The sequence below is a fragment of the Pristiophorus japonicus genome, chromosome 1, assembly GCF_044704955.1.
Source record: "Pristiophorus japonicus isolate sPriJap1 chromosome 1, sPriJap1.hap1, whole genome shotgun sequence".
In the NCBI taxonomy this organism is placed as follows: Eukaryota; Metazoa; Chordata; class Chondrichthyes; family Pristiophoridae; genus Pristiophorus; species Pristiophorus japonicus.
The window spans coordinates 539,193,004-539,207,423 of NC_091977.1; the positions used below are offsets into that span (position 1 = coordinate 539,193,004).

General features: G+C 47.6%; 1 protein-coding gene across 1 annotated transcript in view; it reads left to right on the top strand.

Moving 5' to 3' along the window:
• The window catches only part of LOC139261518 (zinc finger protein 521-like), a 671,704-nt gene that overhangs the window by 4,785 nt on the left and 652,499 nt on the right, over window positions 1-14,420 (top strand). The window contains exon 2 of the mRNA XM_070877069.1: window positions 7,610-7,669. Within this exon, the coding sequence (XP_070733170.1) occupies window positions 7,610-7,669 (60 nt within the window). The remainder of the gene's footprint in view (window positions 1-7,609; window positions 7,670-14,420) is intronic.

Below are 14,420 nucleotides of genomic sequence, written 5' to 3' on the forward strand. Positions count from 1 at the left end.
AGACAGTGTGGGACTTTGCTGAGAGACAGTGTGGGACTTTGCTGAGAGACAGTGTGGGACATTGCTGAGATACATTTTGAGACGTTGCTGAGATGCAGTGTGGGACGTTGCTGAGATGTAGTATGGGACTTTGCTGAGAGACGGTGTGGGACTTTGCTGAGAGACAGTGTGGGACGTTGCTGAGATGCAGTGTGGGACTTTGCTGAGATGCAGTGTGGGACGTTGTTGAGATGCAGTGTGGGACGTTGCTGAGAGACAGTGTGGGACTTTGCTGAGAGACGGTGTGGGACTTTGCTAAGATACAGTGTGGGACTTTGCTGAGATGAATATGTTCGGGCTGTGAAGGAATGTGAGGTCTTAGTTACAGTCGCATGGCTCTGGGCCTGAGATTCCTTGAGCTACAAGAAGCTTTTTAAATAACAAAATGAGAAATAACAATAACAAGTGTCCATTGCACAGCTTGAGCTAAGGCAGATCGATTTGTGTTGCAGGAGGATCTGGAGCAGTCCAGGGTTAGCCGGCCCCTGTTCCTGCTTTGAAATGTACACACGGATATTGACAAGTCCCCTGTATCCCCTTCAACAAGATACAATTGTATCTGAGCAAAGGAGAGACTCATTGGCTTGGATTTTTCTGTGTGTGTATTAACCGGCGAGATACGTCCCCAGAAATAGCTTCGGGTTCGTAATAATCAGTTCAACTTTTATTTAAATAATAATACGAGGCAACCAGATGTTAATTTTTTTTTTTTAAAAAGATGCCTCCGATTTTAGACCACGAGAAATAAATCGATCTTATTTTTTTTAAGTTATTTTTTTTGTGTCATTTTTTGTGGAAGGCTCCTGCAACTTAACGACCGCAGTTTTATCGAAGTGATCTTTAAAGATGGCCTTGCTTTTCTTTAACATTTGCTTAAATCGGTTTGAGAATTTTTTTTAAAAGGACCCACTATGCGAAATAAGGAAATGATATGAGTCTGTTTAAAAGAACCGTCACTGCTGGGGTGATATTCTTGACTGGGGGCATGTAGTCTGGTTTGAAAGGCGTTTTTCTGTGTGTGTTTGAGCCTGATTCAGACAGGTAACTCGCTGTGAGAATCCAACCAGGCTATCAGATGAATTTCTCACCCCCTTCAAAATTAAACTTAAATTAATTTGGCTGAAAGGGAGAGTTTAAGAGTTTTGCAGGCAGATGTTGAGAATGCAATTCTTTTTAAACAATCGCTATGACTTAATTATTGGAGGGATATGTAATTACGCCAGTTGACACATTAAATGATAGCAGACACAGGGCATTTAACACTTAACCTCTTGTGTGGCAGCAAGGATTGACATGAAGGAGCAGGGTCTCACTGACTTCCGAACATCGGTGCTGTATTGACACCTTCACGCTGCCAGATAATTGATTTCCAGAATTAATCTGAATTGAGACACAATAGAAAAATATGTGCATATATTTTAAGTTTGAGATGGGACTGGGTCGGTAGGAAGATGTTAATTATAAATGATAAGGAGCCGATTTAAGTATGGAGTGTGAAGCCATTGTTTGCCTGCCCATAAATTGATTATGAGCAGAGATATGAGATGCCCGAGCTTATTGGATGGGGACTGGAGCAGGCAACTGGCAATTGTGGATGTCGGGTCCTGCGCTCTGAATAATGAATCTGTTTGGCCCTCTCTGGCTGAACGATTCTGTGTAGATCAGGCTCGCATCAGCCGTACACCTGAAAGCAAAGGGGAGAACACAGGAAATTCTCGACGAGGTTTGAGTGTAGAGAGGCTGCGGGCGTGTGCGCGCGCATTAGTATTTGTCAAAAAAAATCAAAGCCATTTGAGTTAAGTTTCACCGCTCGGTATTTAATTGACAGGCCTTTTATAGAAACTGCCCAGAGAGATTGTGCTAAAGGGGGACTTTATCGCCAACAAATTGCATTTATATAGCGCCTTTGAGGCCCCAAGGCGCCTCACGGGAAGCGATGAGCAGACAAAACCGAGGCACGTCAGGAGATCTTGGGACAGGTGACCAGAAGCTTGGTAGGATTTAGGGGGAGTCTTAAAGGAAGCGAGAGAGGCAGAGGGGTTTATATTCTAAACGGGAGGCTGGGTTGAGATCGTTTTCTATATTGTTAAAACATCCCTCTGCCCTGAAGTGTCACATTCTCTTCAATGAGATACTCAATTACAGGGGTACGTTCGCTTTGCGGTTACGTTACGGGACTCGTAATCCAAGGGCCTGAACTAACGATCTGGGGACGTGAGTTCAAATCCCACCACAGCGCCTGGGGAATTTAAATTCCGTTCATTAAAGCTGGAATTCGTAGTTTGTAAGAGTAATGGTGACCTTGAAAGTACCGGATTGTCGTTAAAAACCCAGTCTGGTTCACTGTTGTCCTTCAAGGGAAGGAAATCTGCCGCCCTTACCCGGTCTGGCCAATACGTGGCTCCAGACCCACAGCAAAGTGGGTGACTGCCCCTCTGAAATGGCCTGGCAAGTTATACCAAACCGCCAGGAAAAAAGGTCGGCAGCGGTTGAAGAAGGCGGCTCACCACCACCTTCTCAAGGGGCAATTAGGGATGGGCAATAAATGCCGGCCTTGCCAGCGATGCCCACATCCCAGGAATGAATAAAAAACCCTAAATATTCAGGGCCAGAAGTTTGGATTTTTTGCTCTCTGTGTACAGGAAGGTCACATGCATATGCTACACCACTCCTTAAACATAACATAACAAATCAGTTGTTGTCCAACACATAACACTCCTCTTCTCTCAAGGGAAGGTCTAGTTGAGGTTAAAGATCAGCCGTGGTCTTATTGAATGGCGGAGCAGGCTCGAGGGGCCGAATGGCCGACTCCTGCTCCTCTCGTTCTTGCGTGCTCTGTGGTTGACCTATCTCCATATACTGTATCAGCGATGAGCCATTTGGAGGGGGGGAAAATCATCACTCTCTCCCAATGTGGTTATGTTTCTGTACTATTTAAATGTGGCTTCACATCACCATAGATCCGACAGTATGATGGTCTGCTTCTATTATTTGATTTTTTTTTTAACCTCTTCCTACTGTGAAATGTGGTGGTCTTTGCAGTCTACTGGGAGTTTTACAACTTTAGCTGCCCCCACGCCCCATCCCCCTATCTGCATCTTTCAGATGAGACGTTAAACCGAGGCCCCGTCTGCCTCCTCAGGTGGACGTAAAAGATCCCGCAGCACTATTTCGAAGAAGAGCAGGGGGAGTTATCTCCGATGCCCTGGGGCCAATTTTTATCCCTCAATCCACATCATTATTTAAAAAGAAACTACGGAGAATCTGGTCACCTTCACATTGCTGTGTGTGGGAGCTTGCTGTGCGCAAATTGGCTGCCGCGTTTCCCACATTACAACAGTGACTACACTCCAAAAAGTACTTCATTGGCTGCAAACCCCTTTGAGACATCCGGTGGTCGTGAAAGGCGCTATAGAAATGCAAGTCTTATATTTGTTTAGGAGCAGGTTATAACCAGATTGGTTTTAGTCTAGATTTAGTGTCCCGTTCTGGCTTGATTTGCACAGAAAATTCAAAAATACATTGTTTTATTTTTACATATTTGAAAATGTAAAGAGGTGAGCTCGGAAAGTAGCACAGGACACAGGGTACTTCTGGTGATGGGGGCATGGAGTAGCTCTGCCTATTGATTGGGGTGTAATGCCTCGATTTTAAAATTCCAATCCTCGTTACAAATCCCTCCATGCCCTCACCCCTCCCTATCTCTGTTACCTCCTCCAGCCCCACAACCCTCTGAGATGTCTGCGCTCCTCCAATTCTGACCTCCTGAGCATCCCTGATTATAATCGCTCCACCATCGGTGGCCGTGCCTTCTGCTGCCTGGGCCCCAAGCTCTGGAACTCGCTCCCTAACCCTCTCCGCCTCTCCTCCTTTAAGACGCTCCTTAAAACCTACCTCTCTGACCAAGCTTCTGGTCATCTGCCCTAATATCTCCTTATGTGGCTCGGGTGTAAAATTTTCTCTGCTAGTCACTCCCGTGAAGCGCGTTGGGGCATGTTACTTCATTAAAGGCGCTATATAAATATAAGTTGTTGGGGAAAATTTTCGACTACAGGGCACGAGTTAGTTTAATCCCAGAGGTGCGTAAACACACAAGAGGGGCAGAGAGTGAATTTGGCTACTTTTCCAAATTGTGCCAAAACAGGAGAGGCAACAACTGTGCACATTTTATTTCATTTAATTTCTTTTATAATCTGTCTTAGTCGACACCGTCTCAGCACTGAACAAATTGAGTGTTGAGTTGGGCTTTGCTAATGCATTGCAGTCCTGTCCATATGTGCTGCTGCACTGACTAAAAAGGCATTCTGAATTAAACTAGTGTGCACGTAAATGGTTACATGTCTTCAACAGTGCTTTATTGAAGGTTGCACTGTCTCATGTTTAAAGGCCAATGGTATATATATATATTATATATATATATCTTTTTTTTTTAACTTAATAGTTTTACTTTTCTCGTTTCTAAAACTCGAGTTCCAATCCTTAATACATTGAATTTAGTTGGTTAATTCGTTTTTGTCAGGTGGATTTGGAAAGACTAGCTTTGTTTTATGGTCGTGTTTTTTTTTTTAGTCACTTTAAGAGCCCTCGAAAGTCTTTTCTTGTTGTTGCAAGCTGCAAGCCTCCTCGGGCCAAGCAAGTTTAGAATGAAAGTGTAAAGGGGCGCGTGATTGAGAGCACACTTTGGAATTCTGGCTTCAGCTGGACATTCCATAAGGATTTACATTGCAGCACCCAGCCGGGCTTTGTCACACAGCGTCTGACCCTTGCTCCAGCTAATAGACCAGTTCAGTCCGAGAGAGAGAGAGAGAGAGAGAGAGAGAAACCACCACTGTGAATGAAACACCGACGAACGAATGAACTGCAGTATTTCCACAAAGGTTTCTCATGTGATGCCGAGTTTCCAGAACCATTCATCCATCTCCCCCCACAACCCCCCCACTTTTCAATTTGCAAAACCCTGCCCTTTTTACCGACCCCTCCCTTTGCCAGATACAGGTACCACTTGCCCAACTCGAGCAAGCTTACAGGGCAACCTCATTCTACCGCCTGTTAGCAGTGCTGCTTTGTAAGCAGAGGGGGAGGGAGTGGTGGGGAGGGGGGGGAGCAGGGAACATGAATAGACCCCTCTTTTCTCCTCCGCCGTGCCCCCCCCCCCAGCTATGTAGGTTGCTTCGTCTCCTCCACTTGCTTCCTGCAACTGCTTTGCCCAGTTCTTCGATTTCATTCCGCCCCTCTCCCCCGCCATTCCCCCCTGCCCCTCGTTCCCCCCCCCCTGCCCCGTCAAAGAGTGCAGCTAAAAATGGCAGCTCACCATGTGGGGAAATCAGGCGTTGGTAACGTCCAATATGCCGTGCCACCTGGTCCTGCCTTTAATAAACATAAGAGCTCCCAGTTACCAGCGGAGAAAAAAAATTGCTGGGCTGGACAGATGGCCAACATCCTCTCGCAACGCACTGTGCCCTCCAAGCCGTTGTCACTGTGTGGAGTGCCAATGCAATGTTGGCACATTTCAATATTATTTGGGGGGGGGGTGCGATCGTTTTGGCTGCGAAAAAGGAAAAAAAAAATGATGATTTTTTTTTTTTTCCCTGTTTGTGAATTATTGCCCAGAGTTGTGTAGCCACACGCTGTGTTTCAACCTGAAGGATGAGCATGGAAATAAGTAGAGCAGGGTACACCTGATGGTCGCTCTACAGCTGTTGTTTCAGTGATGAGAAATGCCTTCGCGTATGCCTCGCGCACACACCTGCACACACACACACGCACACACACACACACACACACACACACACACACACACCAGCGAGGATGCACTGTCACTTGCTCTATATATGTCCTCATCCACCAAGTTTGAAACAGTGCCAGTGCTCTAACACTGGCCAACGTCAATGCTTACCTGCTTATGTGGGCTGTAGAGGGAGCGCACTGCGTTCTGCCAAGAAGGGCAAGTGACAGAAACACACTTAATGAAAATGTCCTGTCCTCTTTTATACAACTGCATCGAAATATCTCTCGTTGGTGCAGATGGAATTTTTATGCGTTAATTGAAACCCTGTTCTAAACATAAGAAATAGGAGCAGGAGTCGGCCATTCGGCCCCTCGAGCCTGCTCCGCCATTCAATAAGATCACAGCTGATCTTCGATCTCAACTCCACTTTCCCGCCCGATCCCCACATCCCTCGATTCCCCGAGAGTCCAAAAATCTATCGATCTCCACCTTAAATATACTCAGAGACTCAGCCTCCACAGCCCTCTGGGGCAGAGAATTCCAAAGATTCACCACCCTCTGAGTGAAGAAATTCCTCCTCATCCAAGTCCTAAATGGCCGACCCCTTATCCTGAGACTGTGACCCCCGGTTCTAGACTCTCCAGCCCGGGGGAAACATCCTCCCTGCATCCACCCTGTCAAGCCCCCTCAGGATCTTGTATGTTTCAATGAGATCACCTCTCATTCTTCTAAACTCCAGAAAGTATAGGTCCGATCTACTCAATCTCTCCTCATATGACAACCCTCTCATCCCAGGAATCAATGAGTGAACCTCCAAGACAAGTCTATCATTCCTTAAATAAGGAGACCAAAGCTGTGTGCAGTACTCCAGGTGTGATCTCCCCAAGGGCCCTGTACAGTTGTAGCAAGACTTCCTTACTCTTGTACTCCAACCCCCTGGGCAATAAAGGACAACATACCATTTGCCTTACTTATTGCTTGCTGTACCTTCATACTAACTCTCTGTGTACAAGGATCCCCAAATCTCCTGAACACCAACATTTAAAAGCTTCTCAGCACTTTAAAAATATTCTGTTTTTCTATTCTTCCTGCCAAAGTGAATAACCTCATTATACTCCATCTGCTACCTTACTGCCCACTCACTTAGTCTGACTATATCCCTTTGTGTTCTCATCTCTTCTCGTATACTGCAGTGCCGTTTTAGAAAGAAAGACAGACTTGCATTTATATAGCACCTGACCTTGGGACATCTCAAAGCACTTTATAGCCAATGAAGTACTTTTTCAAGTGTAGTCACTGTTGTAATGTAGCAAACACTTCGCACACAGCAAGCTCCCACAAAGAGCAACGTGATAATGACCAGATAACCTGCTCTTTAGTGATGTTGGTTGACAGATAAATATTGGCCCCACTGCTCTTCTTCGAAACAGTGCCGTGGGATCTTTTACGTCCACCAGAGAGAGCAGACAGGGGCCTTGGAAAGACAGCACCTCTGACAGTGCAGTACTCCCTCAGTACTGCACTGGGAGCACCAGCCTAGATTTTTGTGCTTCGAGTCCCTGGAATGGGACTTGAATGCACAACCTTCTGACTTCGAGGCGAGTGGGCTGCCCACTGAGCCACTGTCTTGACACTTAGCACATTGACGTTAGTTGCTAGCCAGTAGTCGGTGCAAGGCACAAATCCAGTCTCTTGCCCCACTTTGTGTCTTTAGTCTCCCCGTTGCCGTGCTAAATATCTGTGTGTGAAAAAAAAAATGCTGTATGTAAATAGAGCTGGTGGCATTTTGTGTCTCCCACTTTAACTAACAACTCTTTTTCATTTCTTTTTTTTTGGACGCAGTAGAGGAAAATGAGACGGAAGACCTGCATCCTACTGTGGGGCAGACAGGCACTCAAAGCGGTAATGTTATAATCACTAATTAGCAGCGTTTATCATTGAAGTAGATTTGGCAAGATTTGGAGGTTGTGGTGACAGTGGAAAATCTGCTTTAGTATCAGCAGACAGCGGATGTCAAAAGCAGTGACTGACACTGATTTCCACAATTTAAAAATCTCAGGAAATTCAAGGAGCAGTCTAATGTAAATATGTCGTCTGCTTTGCGAGCACCAATATTGTTTTTTTTTTGTTGAGTCGTGTTCTCCCAGTAACAAGGGGAGCAGCAGAAATCAGCAAAGAATTGCCAAGAGAGAGAGCGAGAGAGAGCTGTTGCTTAATTCCATGCATGTTTGTATCTCTTTTATATTTAAAAAGTGGAAGGTGACAGTGAATTTGCAAGAGTGGCGTTTCCATCTGTCAGTGTATGCGTACGTGTGTCTGTACCTGCGACCGAGCAGAGCTGTAATATCTCACCTACACCGATGAAATCTGCCACCGTGTTAAACTGGGTCTAAAATTAACTTGTTACTGAGGCTGCAGGATCTGGAACCGAGATTTATCGAGACGGCACCGTGAGAATAGTCAGCGGGCGGTGGAAGTTAGGTGTGCGGATTATATTGACGCGTAGAATCACGCAGCACAGAAGGAGGCCATTCGGCCCATCGTGCCTGTGCTGGCTCCTTGAAAGAGCGATCCCATTAGTCACATTCCCACCCCCGCCACCGCTCCCCCTGCTCTTTCCTCACAGCCCTGCAAAACTCCTTCACGGCAAGCGAGCCCCAGGTGGGCAGAGGAAACGTTACAAGAGACACCCTCAAAGCCTCCCTGATAAAGTGCAACATCCCCACCGACACCTGGGAGTCCCTGGGCCAAAGACCGCCCTAAGTGGAGGAAGTGCATCCGGGAGGGCGCCGAGCACCTCGAGTCTCGTCGCCGAGAGCATGCAGAAAGCGAGCGCAGGCAGCGGAAGGAGCGTGCGGCAAACCAGTCCCACCCACCCTTTCCTCCAACCACTCTGTCCGTCCCACCTGTGACAGGGTCTGTGGCTCTCGTATTGGACTGTTCACCCACCTAAGGACTCATTCTAAGAGTGGAAGCAAGTCTTCCTCGATTCCGAGGGACTGCCTATGATGAAATGTGTTTCTCTTCAAGTATTTATCCAATTCCCCGTTTGAAAGTTACAATTGAATCTTCTCCCACCGCCCTTTCAGGCAGCGCGTTCCAGATCACAACAACTCGCTGCGTTTTTTTTTTAAAAATCGCGATTATCTTCAATCTGAGTCCTCTGTTATCGACCTTCCTGGCAGTGGAAACGCTGTCTCCCTATTTACTCGATCAAAACCCTTTGTGATTTGCGTTCACTGTGTGGGGTGTGTCGCCTCAGTGCTGGACACACACACACTTTGCATGTAGTGCTGGATCTCACACACACACAACTTCCTGGTGGCTTGATACTTAACTCCTCTCATTCTTAAATTCCCCTCGCACACTCTCTGACGTCCGTGGGGGTCTGATGCATGTGCAGCTGCTCGGGAGCGACATCGAGTCCATGCTGGGCGTGCTCCACAGCCTGCGATGAGGCATCGCCCCCTCGGGAATACTGAACACACAAGGAAATCGGTCACTCATTATTGTAGAATTGAACCACAGGCGTTTACAGCACGGAAGGAGGCCATTTCGGCCCATCGAGTCCGCGCCGGCCGACCAAGAGCTACCCAGCCTAATCCCACTTTCCAGCTCTCGGTCCGTAGCCCTGTAGGTTACGACACTTCAGGTGCACATCCAAGTACTTTTTAAATGTGGTGAGGGTTTCTGCCTCTACCACCCTTTCAGGCCGTGAGTTCCAGACCCCCACCACCCTCTGGGTGAAGAAGCTTCCCCTCAAATCCCCTCTAAACCTCCCCCCAATTACTTTAAATTTATGCCCCCTGATTATTGACCCCTCTGCCAAGGGAAACAGGTCCTACCTATCCACGCTATACGACCCCTCATAATTTTATACACCTCAATCAGGTCTCCCCTCAGCCTCCTCTGTTCCAATGAAAGCAACCCCAGCCTATCCAATCTGTCCCCATAACTGAGATTCTCCACTCCCGGCAACATCCTCGTGAATCTCCTCTGCACCCTTTCCAGTGCAATCCCGTCCTTCCTGTAATGTGACCAGAACTGCACACAGTACTCCAGCTGTAGCCTAACCAGTGTTTTATACAGTTCAAGCATAAACGCCCCCCTGCTCTTGTATTCTATGCCTCGGCCAATAAAGGCAAGCATCCCGTATGCCTTCTTAACCATCTTATCTACCTGGCCTGCCACCTTTAGGGCACTCCCAGGTCCCTTTGTTCCTCTACACTTCTCAGTGTCCTACCATTTAATGTGTATTCCCTTTCCTTGTTAGCCCTCCCCAAATGCATTACCTCACACTTCTCTACACACAATATACAGTGCAAAAACCAGGCCATTCGGCCTAACGGGTCCATGCCAGTGTTTATGCTCCACATGAACCTCCTCCCACCCCTCTTCATTTCCCTCATCACCATATCCTTCCTCATTGGTGTCAGCTGTGGCTCAGTGGGTAGCACTCTCGCCTCTGAGTTAGATGGTTGTGGGTTCAAGTCCCACTCCAGAAACTTGATCGGACCAAGTTTAAATTGTATATTTTACTGATCCGTCGTGGGACATTACATATGTCGCACTGACTATTGTATGTGTTTCAATTGTTGTGGTTAGTGACAAAAGGAATATTTCTCATAGAATTACAGAGAATGTACGGCCCAGAAACAGGCCAATGGGCCCAACCGCTCCGTGCCGGGGTTTATGCTCCACACCAGCCCCCTCCCACCCCTCTCCATCTCACCCCATCACCATATCCTTCTATTCCTTTCTCCCTCATGTGTTTATCCAGCTTCCCCTTAAATGCATCGATACTATTCACCTCAACCCCCTCCCTGTGGCAGCGAGTTCCACATTCTCACCACTCTCTGGGTAAAGAAGTTTCTCCTGAATTCCCCATTGGATTTATTAGTGACTGTCTTATATTGATGGCCCCCAGTTCTGGCCCCACCCCCCACAAGTGGAAATTATACCTTTCTCTACGCCTACCCGATCGAACCCCTTCATCATTTTAAAGACCTGTGTCAGCTCACTCCTCGAGAGAAAAGGGCCCCAGTCTATGCATTGTTCTCCGATGTGTATAACCTCATGGCTCTAGTGTCGTCCTTACACAAAAGCAAAACACTGCGGATGCTGGAATCTGGAATAAAAAACAGAAAATGCTGGAAATCTCAGCGGGTCGGGCAGCATCTGTGGAGGGAGAAACAGAGTTAACGTTCCGGGTCACGAACCTTCGTCATCCTTGTTTGAAGAATTGGCCCAGCGATCGCAGTGATATGAAAAGGTCCAGCACTTTTTTTTCAGCTGATCTTTGCAGTTGAGTTTAATTCCATCAAGACCAGTAGACAGAAAGACTTGCATTTATATAACGATCTCAGGACATCCCCAAGGCGCTTTACAGCCAATGAAGTACTTTTGAAGTGTAGTCACTGTTGTAATGTGGGAAACGGGGCAGCCAAACTTAGCACAGCAAGCTCCCACAAACAGCAATGAAATGTTTTAATTGGTGACGTTGGTTGAAGGATAAATATTGGCCCCCAGGACAGTGGGGATAACTCCCGTGCTCTTCTTCGAAATAGCGCCTTGACTGCACGTTAAAAATGGCTTCATTGGCTGTAGAAACATAGAAACATAGAAAATAGGTGCAGGAGTAGGCCATTCGGCCCTTCGAGCCTGCACCACCATTCAATATGATCATGGCTGATCATTCCCTCAGTACCTCTTTCCTGCTTTCTCTCCATATCCCTTGATTTCTTTAGCCGTAAGGGCCATATCTAACTCCCTTTTGAATATATCCAATGAACTGCCCTCAACAACTCTCTGCGGTAGGGAATTTCACAGGTTAACAACTCTCTGAGTGAAGAAGTTTCTCCTCATCTCAGTCCTAAATGGCTTACCCCTTATGCTAAGACTGTGTCCCCTGGTTCTGGACTTCCCCAACATCGGGAACAATCTACCCGCATCTAACCTGTCCCGTCCCGTCAGAATCTTGTATGTTTCTATGAGATCCCCTCTCATCCTTCTAAACTCCAATGTATAAAGGCCCAGTTGATCCAGTCTCTCCTCATATGTCAGTCCTGCCATCCCGGGAATCAGTCTGGTGAACCTTCGCTGCACTCCCTCAATAGCAAGAACGTCCTTCCTCAGATTAGGAGACCAAAACTGTACACAATATTCCAGGTGGGGCCTCACCAAGGCCCTGTACAACTACAGTAAGACCTCCCTGCTCCTATACTCAAATCCCCTAGCTATGAAGGCCAACATACCATTTGCCTTCTTTACCGCCTGCTGTACCTGTATGCCAACTTTCAATGACTGATGAACCTTGACACCCAGGTTTCGTTGCACCTCCCCTTTTCCTAATCTGCCACCATTCAGATAATATTCTGTCCACGTTTTTTCCCCCAAAGTGGATAACCTCACATTTATCTGCATTATACTGCATCTGCCATGCATTTGCCCACTCACCTAACCTGTCTAAGTCACTCTGCAGCCTCTTAGTGTCCCCCTCACAACTCACACCGCCACCCAGTTTAGTGTCGTCTGCAAACTTGGAGATATTACACTCAATTCCTTCATCCAAATCATTGATGTATATTGTAAAGAGCTGGGGTCCCAGCACTGAGCCCTGCGGTACTCTAGTCACTGCCTGCCATTCTGAAAAGGACCCGTTTATTCCGACTCTCTGCTTCCTGTCTGCCAACCAGTTCTCGAGTAAAGTGCTGTGAGAGTCCTGATGTCCTAAAAGGCGCTATATAGAATCATAGAACGGTTACAGCACAGAAGGACGCCATTCGGCCCGTCGAGCCCGTGCCGACTCTCTGCAAGAGCACTTCAGCCAGTCCCACTCCCCTGCCCTTTCCCCGGAGCCCTGCAATTTTTGTTCCTTCAGGTACTTATCCAACTCCCTTTTGAAAGCCACGATTGAGTCTGCCTCCATCACCCTCTCAGGCCGTGCATTCCAGATCCTAACCACTCGCTGCGTAAAAACATTATTCCTCATTGGCCTTTGGTTTTTCTGCCAATCGCCTTAAATCTGTGTCCTCTGGTTCTCGACCCTTCCACCAATGGGAACAGTTTCTCTCTACCTACTCTGTCCAGACCCCTCAAGATTTTGAACACCTCGATCATATCTCCTCTCAACCTTCTCTGCTCCAAAGAGAACAACCCCAGCTTCTCCAGTCTATCCACCGGAGCCCCTCATCCCCTGGAATCATGTAAACGCAAGTCTTTCCAGAGATTAAGCTATTTTAAATCAGCGAGGTCAATCCGGAGATGAGCGGGTTGACTGATGAGGAAAGGTTGAGCCGGTTGGGTCTCTACTCATTGGAATTCAGAAGAATGAGAGGTGATCTTATTGAAACGTATAAGATTATGAGGGGGCTTGACAAGGTGGATGCAGAGAGGATGTTTCCACTGATGGGGGAGACTAGAACTAGGGGGCATGATCTTAGAATAAGGGGCCGCCCATTTAAAACTGAGATGAGGAGGAATTTCTTCTCTCTGAGGGTTGTAAATCTGTGGAATTCGCTGCCTCAGAGAGCTGTGGAAGCCGGGACATTGAATAAATTTAAGACAGAAATAGACAGTTTCTTAACCGATAAGGGAGTAAAGGGTTATGGGGAGCGGGCAGGGAAGTGGAACTGAGTCCATGATCGGATCAGCCATGATCGTATTGAATGGCGGAGCAGGCTCGTGGGGCGGTAAGGCCTATTCCTGCTCCTATTTCTTATGTTTTTTTGTTCTTAATGGCTGCCATTTTAAAAGGCCCCAAGTTCCCAAGCACTTCATCCAGACCACCAGTCACCTGGGACATGCAAGCAATGAGCGCTACCTACCTCTGCCACTGGCAGGAGCACGAAACCCGCTTGGGCTTTGCCGGCGATACTGCCCGGGGGCGACCCATCCGACGTTAATCAGGCCCAAAGCCCAATATCGGGTGGGGTCTGGGCCGCTCCGCTCCAGACAAGGAATCACCCAGTTCGCTCCATCAGCCAAGCGCCAACCAATTTCTGATGGCCAGGAGGTTTTTGAAACCCTCGCCAGTGCCTTCGTTACCTTCGAGACTAGACTATTCCAACTCATTCCTGGTCAATCTCCCCTCTTCCACCCTCCATAAATATAAGCTCATCCAAAGACTCTGCTGCCCATATCCTAACTCGCACCGAGTCCCGTTCACCCATCGCTGTGAGATGGGACTGATGGCTCCATCCTCCCTGCTCGGGTATACTCTTTATTGCCACGCGATCCTCTCTTCCAAGTAGAGAAGAAAGAAAGGCTTGCATTTATAGAGCGCCTTTTGCGACCTCGGAATGTCCCAAAGCGCTTTACAGCCAATGATGTACTCTTTGAAGTGTAATCACTGTTGTAATGTAGGAAACTTTGCTGCCCCGTGTCCTAACTCGCACCAAGTCCCGCTCACCCATCACCCCCTGTGCTCACTGCCCCGTGTCCTAACTCGCACCAAGTCCCGCTCACCCATCACCCCCTGTGCTCACTGCTCTGTGTCCTAACTCACACCAAGTCCCGCTCACCCATCACCCCCTGTGCTCACTGCCCCGTGTCCTAACTCGCACCAAGTCCCGCTCACCCATCACCCCCTGTGCTCACTGCTCTGTGTCCTAACTCACACCAAGTCCCGCTCACCCATCACCCCCTGTGCTCA